This window comes from Vicia villosa, linkage group LG5, assembly GCF_029867415.1.
Source record: "Vicia villosa cultivar HV-30 ecotype Madison, WI linkage group LG5, Vvil1.0, whole genome shotgun sequence".
NCBI classification, from domain to species: Eukaryota; Viridiplantae; Streptophyta; class Magnoliopsida; order Fabales; family Fabaceae; genus Vicia; species Vicia villosa.
This window is the reverse complement of record NC_081184.1, coordinates 74,178,193-74,187,887: the sequence shown is the minus strand read 5'-3', so window position 1 is coordinate 74,187,887 and position 9,695 is coordinate 74,178,193. Positions and strand designations below refer to the sequence as shown.

At 31.4% G+C, this 9,695-nt stretch overlaps 1 protein-coding gene across 22 annotated transcripts; it reads right to left on the bottom strand.

Annotated features, from left to right (window-relative positions):
* Positions 1-3,605: 3,605 nt before the first annotated feature.
* LOC131601756 (uncharacterized) lies at positions 3,606-9,402 on the bottom strand. Of its 22 annotated transcripts, none has more exons than XM_058873637.1 (7): positions 9,186-9,401; positions 8,717-8,852; positions 8,577-8,622; positions 8,403-8,487; positions 7,708-7,791; positions 6,884-7,228; positions 3,611-4,287 (listed from the first exon to the last, which is right to left on the bottom strand). In XM_058873637.1, exons 2-6 carry the CDS (start codon positions 8,810-8,812, stop codon positions 7,009-7,011), a joined length of 531 nt encoding a protein of 176 aa, XP_058729620.1. In that variant the 5' UTR covers positions 8,813-8,852; positions 9,186-9,401; the 3' UTR covers positions 3,611-4,287; positions 6,884-7,008. The 22 variants fall into 22 exon arrangements, 11 of the variants coding, with proteins under 11 accessions (XP_058729620.1, XP_058729622.1, XP_058729624.1 ...); XM_058873639.1 differs by having other exon boundaries at positions 3,612-4,287; positions 8,577-8,627; positions 8,740-8,852; positions 9,186-9,402; XM_058873641.1 differs by having other exon boundaries at positions 3,612-4,287; positions 8,577-8,627.
* Positions 9,403-9,695: the final 293 nt, after the last annotated feature.

The following is a 9,695-nucleotide window of genomic DNA, read 5'->3' as shown; positions in this document are numbered from 1 at the left end:
ATATAACTCTCTAAACACATTGGTCTTTTATGTGGCCATTTACTTTCTATTATACTTTTAGGTTCAAGAATAACGTGCATGAAAAACAAAAATATTGTATATATTTTGTAGATTTTAGAGATTGTAGAGATTGTTTGATGTAATTTAGGGCCGATTTGTTTCGGCTTTAAAAAAAATAGATTTTTTTTTTTGTGTTTTTGAAAATAGATTTTTCAAAATCATTTTTTAAAATATTACAAATTTTTTTATATTCGTTTTTTTTTTAAAATGAAACATTAATTTTGACATCCTATAACATAAACATACATTATTGAAGGCCAAAACTTAATCAAAATTGTAATTTTTTCAAAGAGTTGTATTTAAAAAATGATTTTTATGAAAACCTATTTGAAATAGCTTCAAAATTAAGTGATTTTTTGAAATTTTGATATCCAAATTTTTTCTTTTATAAATAGATGAAATACCTAAATTAATCACATTTTAAAAATAATTATTCAAATAAAATTTTCATTAGAAATTTTTATAAAAAGTTTTTTTTTAAATTTTTTTTTCACAAAATTAAAAGTTTATCAAACAAATAAAATGACAGAAAAATCATAATATTTTTAATTTTTTGTGTTACGTGAGTAACATATCATATTCTTATCCAAAAATCATTATCATATTTTGTCACTATTTTATAATATGCATCAAAGAAACCATTAATATCTAACGCAATAATATTTATGTCTATGGTTAGTTTTATATAAAACATACTAAGCTCGAAGTTAATACCCACTAATCACTGCTAAAAATCGGCAAGATAATCTTATAATTTTGGCACATTCACAAACAACGTTACTCCCATTCAATGACTTTGTCTAGAGTTTTGATATTGGTCAACTGGCTGGGTCCATATGTTGCAAAGGGTCGTGCTAACGAGTGCTCCAGGGGCACTCTTTAAGCATTCCATATAAAGAATATATTTCTTAAATAAATTATTTATTTCAATTTCTAATGTATTGAATACAAGTATTTCAATAAAACAAACTATGTTATTATTTAAAAAAGTCAGTTATTTCCATTTCTAACACATTAAAGACAAGTATTGCTTACCTTTTTAAACTCTTAACAAGTGCCCCTGGAACACTCGTTAGCATTTCCCATATTGCAAATCATATGAAAATAGTCTAACATGCATGTTATCAATTATCATCGGTTCCTACGTGTATATATAACAACAATTTTCCATAAAAAATGGGTCAAAAAAGAAGATATAATATTGTCTTTTCTACTCTCTCTCTCTCCCAAAAAGTAAAAAAATTTACGAAAAATCTTTACTTTTGAATTGTTTTCAAGTTTGACTTCAATTTATAGCCTTCAGTCTAATATTTTTGCGTTACAGTTAAATGCATGTGGCCATAACGTAAATGCCAAAACAAATTTATATGCGCTGAAAAAGTTACATAAAATCTCGCGTGAATTGAAGACTAAGGGTAGCATCAAAGATGACATTTATTTCACACAAAGACGTCTTCAACTTGAAGACAATTTATTTATGCTATACAATTAATGTATCTGGTCTCATTAAGTATTTGAGTGGTTGGTTTATTTTTAAGGGTCTTATACGTGTACAAATATCAGCAAATGCCGGCGAGTTGGGGCATCTATTCACATGGGACATGTTCATGCACTTGCGATTTCTTTGGAAATATTAATTTCATACAAGATGTTGGACCTCTCTAGCTAAATGTACAGTGTTTGTTAGACAAATACTATACTTTCAACTTCACTTTTTCCAAATATGTTCCGGCTAAGAAAAAAAAAACGCTTACTAAGAGTGATTAGGGATGGGAAGAAAACCCAAATCCGCGGGGTTCACCCGTACCCGAATCCGAGTTAATAGGTGAAAATCCGAGTAGACTGGGTTTGGTTCGGGTGCCATCCGATATTTCGGGTGCGGGTTTGGGTAGTATGAAACCCGCACCCGAAATCCGAAATCACACCCGCTTATATATATATATATATATATATATATATATATATATATATATATATATATATATATATATATATATATATATATATATATATATATTTTGTGGAAAGTTGTAGAAAAAATGTATTTTATTGCGGGTTCGGGTTTGGGTGAAAAAACTCAAACCCAATGGGTGTGGGCATGGGTGTTATTTTTCCACCCGAGCATCCTTTGGGTTTGGGTTCGGTTGTTGATTTCGGGTGCGGGTTTGGATAGTGCGCAACCCGCACCCGACCCGACCCGTTGTCATCCCTAAGAGTGATTGTTAAGTAAATTTATTTATTTTATTTCATGTAAAAGAGAGAATATATTACTAATATATTTTTATTTAAATTATCGTCCACTAACAATATTAAAAGTAATTAATGTAGAGATAATTTTGAAATAAATACTAGTCAGAGACCCGTGCTGTCGCACGGGTGCATTTTTATTGTGTAGTATTTTTTGAACCATATGAAAAATATGAAATAAAGAAGTTTGACCAAATTGCATATATAAAATGAAAATTAACTATATGTTTTTTTTTAATAATAAGATATTAGTAGTGAGGAAATTAGGTTCTAAGTTAAAATAATTATCCACAAAAAAAGGTTTAAGATAGGTCAAAAACACAATAGCAAAGTAAGACCAAGTATTGAATTGAATAATTGATGGGCCAACAACAATTAAAAGAAAGGGATAGGGATCACTAAATGTTAAAGAGTAAATAAAATTTAAAAAAACCATTAAAGATATAGTCACATGTGAACATTTCAGAAAAACATGAGACAATGAGTAATTAAAATAATTTTTAAAAATAAAAACTGTCTCTTAAATTAAGATAATGATTAATTAAATTAAAATAAATATTGTGTTGATAGTGACCCGTAAGATAAATAAATTATTAATTTTATTAAAATTTATTTTGATAAACATATGAAAAACGTATGCACAGTATGTATACGAATACAAGTCTTGGTGTTGTGTCAACTTATTATTTTTTATTTTAAATATAAATGCAAAATTTAAAATGATTTAATTAATTACAAAATGAACAATACTCATATAGATTTAATTATATTAAATAATCATACAAAAAGTCAAAAAAAAATTGTGATGGAGATAAAAATAATATTTAAAAATAAAGATTCTATCCTATAAATTAAGATAATAATTAATTAAAATAAAATAAATATTAAATTAAGATAATAATTAATTAAAATAAAATAAATATTATGTTGATAGTTACCCGTGAGATAGATAAATTAAAAGAAATTTATTATAATACAAAATAAAATTATAAAATTATATTTATTACAAACAAAAATTATCAAAAATAAACCTAGCAAAAATATGTAGTTAAATATCCGTACATTCGCATAGATAAAATCATTTTTATGTTAAACAACAATTATTTTTAACCTTGATTTATAAGTGTTTAAAAATATTAAATAATTTTAATAAATTATATAATGTTTCTTTCTATTAGAATAAAAAAAATATTATTATAAAGAATAAATAAGTCTTGGTATTTTCTATACATTAACATAACATAGAAAACCTGTTGTAAAATAAAAGTTATTAATAAGCAATGTAAGATATGGTATAAGTTCTCCGCCATTGGAAGCTTCTATTGTTTGAGAGAAATTTTCTTCAAAGAACTGCATTAGCATAACTCAGAAAATATTAATATAACATAAATAAGTTTTTTAAGAGAAAAACAAAGATTGCAAGCTAGGAAATAACATTCCCCTTTAATTGATATCGTAATTAGGATATTTTATGAAATCTCACAAATCCATCCAGTACAAACATTACCACAATTTTATAGAATGAAAAAGAAAAATGACCCACTGGTGATTAATAGTTCACCTCTTGCAATGGTTATTAAGCATTCATCTCATTTGCAGAACTATCAACTTTGATTGTTGCACCAGATTCCTGCCCAATTTGATTTATTATGGCACCACCTTTACCTATTACGCCCCCAAGGTTTCTAGTTGGGCAAACCAAACGAATTGTAAACTCCATGGGTGAAATTTCATCCCTGGGAGCCGAGTACATAGACTGCGGCCAGTCACCAGTGTCACCTTTATATCCCCATAGGAACCAGCAAGAGGAGTGATCCCCACGATCGGAGGTCCTGCAGTTGGACCCAAGAGTGAACCACCACTTTGATATCCGCCAGGAACAAAAAACGCAAGCAGATGCTGAGTTCGAGAAGGGTTAAGGTGAAGTCGAGATGCAATTTGATGCAAAGCCTTTTTCACAACTGCAGTATCCCCGGAAATCTGGAGTTTTAAAACCAAAAATTAGGCATATGATAACTTTTTACTCAGATATAACACTAATAGTGTTATTAATAGCAGATTGCAGAAAATTACAGATCGCCAGAAATCCAATATGAGAAATAACGCGGCCGATATGAGAAGAAATAGGGAACAACATAGCAGGTAAATATTGGAAGCCGATGTGAAGTTGAAATATAGATAGTTGTATATAAAATAAAGCATGTTGTACACAAATAAAAGCTACATAAATATGAATTAAAAAAGTAACCAACATAAAACTCAAAATTTCAATTTTTCAAACAACTACTAAAGCAGGGTGCATAGTTGCATACGAATGCTGAAAAAATCAAATCATCCAGATGGCAAAGACGCTGTTAGGATGCAAATTCAAGAACCCTAACAAAGTTACTAAAAACTCTAAAACTACAAGACAAATAAAACTAAGCTAAGAAAATAAAGATAAAACATAACTTTTGATTTCATTCATATCCCTAGATGTGTCAAAGACACTACATATATAGTATTCTTAATGGATAGTCAAATAAAAGCCCAAACATTAAAAGAGCCCAATTCAACCACACTTAAAATAAAGACTAACTAATATTAAATACTAAATTAACTTAATATCTAATTTATCTAATTAATAATAATTCTCCACTCTAACATTGCCCACGGGTTCACTTGAACCTTGTCCTCAAGGTTCAGATGCAAATATGGAGATTTAAAAATTTGACGGGTGCCTCTAGTCCAATAGTGATGTATGGAAACAACTTAAAAACCCTTTAAATCCATGTTCTCAGCCCTTGAATGTCCAATCCAAATATAGTGCTTCCTGTCACACTAAAAAAACTAATAATTTAAGTGAACATGCTTTTGGTCCAAGACTCAATTTTTTTTAACCCGAGCCCACATTCTTTTCCAAACAAACCCTAATAATTTTCTATCCAAAACAACAAGTAATGAAGTGGCGGCTGCCACACCCAGTGCATTGGTTGAGAAAAAAAATAAATTGATTGTCTCCAAGGTTGAAAATAAGGGCACAGTTTCCAAAACATTGGCGAATATGCTTTCACTATGCACTAAAGCTATTTCATGGTTTCGGTTTCGGTGGCATATAAGGTGAGTTATCAATTTGTCCGGTGGATTGCAAAGGACGGTGGAGATTGACGAGCTTGTTGTCATTCCGCCGGGATCAAAAATAAAAATTGCAACACCAAATAGATTGAAGCTTGAGAAGAAATGTTGTAGAAGTGTGTTTGTCATGGCAACTTTGCAAAAACACTTTTTCTTCAACGAAGTCTTAAACGGTGATTGTTCTTCGAATCTGTTGTATAAGAACGAATATTTTGCCGAAGATCTTGTCGAAAAGATTGCTGGAGTTTTTGCCGAAAGTGACACAAGAGTTTTTTCCAAAAATGATGTCGGAAGTATTGCCGGAGAAGATTTCAGAACTATTGCCAAAGAAGAAATCGGAACTGTCGCCTGAGAACACTTCGGTAAATGAGAATTTTCGACTGCTTTTTCTTCCTCCATCTGTTTTTCGGAAGTGCTCTGAACATATGTTTCTTTCACTTTTTCTTGTGATTTTTTTAATGAATCAGAAAGATTTTGAGATCTTTCTTTGAAAGCAAGTTGTGATGCTTTGAGAGAATAACTCAAATTTTGAATCTGTTCTTTCAACTCTTTCCTAGATTTAGTTGAGATCTCATGAGTTTCTGTTATATATTGTTTTAGGATTTCTAGCTAGTGAAGTGTTTCTGGCTGTGAGAAGAAATTTTGAGGTTGAGATTGAGGTGGAGCAGAAGGTATATGTTGTTGGTATGGAGTGAAAGTTGAAAATGGAGGATTTGAGAATGAATAGTAACATGGAGGATGTGGGTTTTGTGGAGCAGAAATGATGGTTGGAGTGGAATAATGTGAGTGAGTGAATGTAGGATAAAATGGATGATTGTAGTATGAATATGCCATGGAAGGGAAATTGAGTGCATTAATGAAAGCACCAATTGTTAGGATGCAAATTCAAGAACCCTAACAAAGTTACTAAAAACTCTAAAACTACAAGACAAATAAAACTAAGCTAAGAAAATAAAGATAAAACATAACTTTTGATTTCATTCATATCCCTAGATGTGTCAAAGACACTACATATATAGTATTCTTAATGGATAGTCAAATAAAAGCCCAAACATTAAAAGAGCCCAATTCAACCACACTTAAAATAAAGACTAACTAATATTAAATACTAAATTAACTTAATATCTAATTTATCTAATTAATAATAATTCTCCACTCTAACAGACGCACTCTTCTTTCCCTCCGTCCCTAATTGTGAGCCTGTTTTTCAATTCTCATATAGATTAAGAAAAATAGGTAGTGTATTTTGTCTGTCCATTATGTTTATGAATGATCCTAAAATAAACTTATGCATATGAATGTGTTTGGCTATGACTTTTCATCCTCCAAGATATTTATTTACTATGGATAGATTAGAAAAAAAAATGTATCTATAGTAATTTGAAATAGAACTTATATTCATGGAAAGAAAATTAATAACTAAAAAGAACTATGAGTATAATGTAATTTGAATAAAATTAACCTGCACCAGGTCATCAGAGCGCAAGGCACATAGAGGCATATGGTCATCCTTAAGTATACGAATATGAGCCTTAGTTTCACTGCGCATGGTCTGAACAATCTGCCCGCTTTTTCCAAGAACACATCCTATCTGACAGCCGACACTAACAGCCTAGCAGTCACTTGAGGACCGCATTCTTCCTCCTGATCACTGTGTAATTCCTCAGCAACCACTCTATCATGAATCTTAAACAAAGCATCTTCCGCATGAGACACATTCTTACCACCATCATCAAAAGCATTCGTCTCGCCACTCGAACTGTATACAGTAACAACACGCTCGTCACAGCATCTTGCCAGCATAATTCTGCAATCACAGCATGTAATAAAAAGATATATACGAAAGAAGAATCACCAGTGTATGTGCCCCATACAGTGCAACAATATCCTTGTCATTCAAGCCCATACGATTGGGCGACAACACGGAGATGTGACTCACCTACAAATAGCATTGACGTGTTTATGCGCTTTCATATAACATTTTGAATCTATAATGAATCAAATATGGAAAATATGACACCTATTCTATAAAGTAAGAAGCAAATATCTCGAATCGTATTGGGATCCCATTCCTTAAATAATATATACAGATTGAGATAGATACAAACCAATGCACAAAACTTCCAAGGAGTGAGCAAATAATATAAGCATTCATTATAACTGGTTTGTATTAATGTTATAAGCCATTCTAAATTACATATTGGTCCGGAAGCTTCACGGGCGGTATCGACGTGAAGCAGCAACTCTGGAAAAAAAATCAAAAGATACATTACCATGAAATCTTACTTAGAAAACAAACAAAAGCTGTTTTTCAAATCCATGCTCATTTTTGCCAGCAAGTTACATTTTGTAATTAGAGGAGAAGGGTTCCTACCACTGTTATCAGAATCGCGATCAGAATCGTAAAATCCATGGATTTTGCGATTTTGCTCACCCTAAACGATCTGAATCGTGAGTAGAATCCTAATCCAGAGCAAAATCCCAATAAAATCGCACAAAATCGCAGCAAAATCCGCGATTTTATATGGATTCCACCGATTTTGGTTTTTTTTTTGTGTGGGTAATTTTAGAATGGGTAAAGGCGACCCGTTTAATAATTGTTCTGTTCTGGGCTAATAATTGACTAATCTGGGATAATAATTGTTTCTAATATGGACTATGGCTAACAGGTTAATGTGTATATATATAGTTATGTAGTTATAGACTATTATGAGTTGAATCCATCGATTTTGGTTGCGATTTTCGATTATGCGATCTTGATTTCCCCTTTCGATTCAACAAAACGATTTGAGTAGAATCCACCGATTTTGGTTGCGATTTACGATTTTTCGATCTTACTATACTCTTTCGATTCAAAGTAAACTCTCGATTCTGACAACCTTGGTTCCTACAATGAAACTCATGCTCAGAATGGATGCAAGTTATACAGAGGAACTTAAAGAAGCCAAAGACCAGCTAGAAAAAGGCATTGAAGAACTTACGTGGCGTTTGAAACTTGAGAAGCATTGAGATCTGATGTACATCCCCGACAAAATGCGACAAACAAAAATGCCTCTGTCAAATTATCTATAATCGGGAGAGGAAAATAAGTAAACTCTAGAACCTATCTTCAAACGAAACAAACAATTAATAATATATAATCAGTAAATGCTTACACTTACAGTTTAATTTAGATGAAGCTTCAGCATAAGCTAATTTCAACTGCGCTGTATAATTGTGAATTCAGTAACACATCTATGCACAGTCCATAAGAATCACGATAATCAAGAAAATCTGAATAGATAGTTAAGTAAACCTGAACAGACAGGGAAAGTAAACCTGAACAGACAGGGCATGGAAGGAAAAAAGGATTATACTTATAACAGGTAGCTTGTAGTTGGATCATCAGCATCCAATTGAGATTGTTGCAGTGACATCAAAACATCCATGACCTAGTCAATGAAGAATGAAAATCATATATTAGCACACAAAAATGTAAACACAAAACATGTTAAAATAAATTAAAATCACCTCATTTAGTGCTTGAGTTTGCATAGGTTGCTAAACCACTTAACCAAGTAAGGAATTTGCATAGATAGCTCGAAAGTAAAAACATGCCATAAAAAACTATATTGCAAAATCCAATTGAAGATGTTATATTAAAAAGTGACATACTGTCATGTCGTTGCTAAAGTGATCTCAAATGCTTAATCAAGTGAATAAACCCTAAATCCCCAAATCGAAACAAAATCTTCAGAGAAATAAAAACATAAAAACGTGGGTACCTTCACTAAGAGTCTTCAAATCAAGAGCATCTGATAAACATTGTCGAAAAAGTCTTCAAATCTTCGACTTCACCTTCGATTCAAAACATTCACCGACGAGATGTTGAATGGATTTGCAAAGAGATGACGGCAATGAAGAAACTGCTAGGGGTTTGAAGGGTGAAGAAACTGCTAGGTTTGAAAGGTAAAGTGAGAGCAGAGAAAGAGACGGAGAGAATATGTTGAAAAGTGAGAGAAATAGGAAAATTGAAATAAAAAAGTTGGACCAATCAGATAGGAACACTTGTCACATAGAATGAGAAAAGTAGTAGAAAAAGGTACAAACTTTGTGTGTATTTAGTTGATTACGAAAATGCCCTTTTTCCTTTGTAAATGCAAATTGAGTAAGGGACAAATCGGTAAGTTTGGTCAATTGATTAGTAATTGTATGATAGTAGATATTGAATATATCTATATTTGTTGACTTTTGCTTATATTTAAGGTCAAAAAATTTAGAAGATTTTTGCTTAT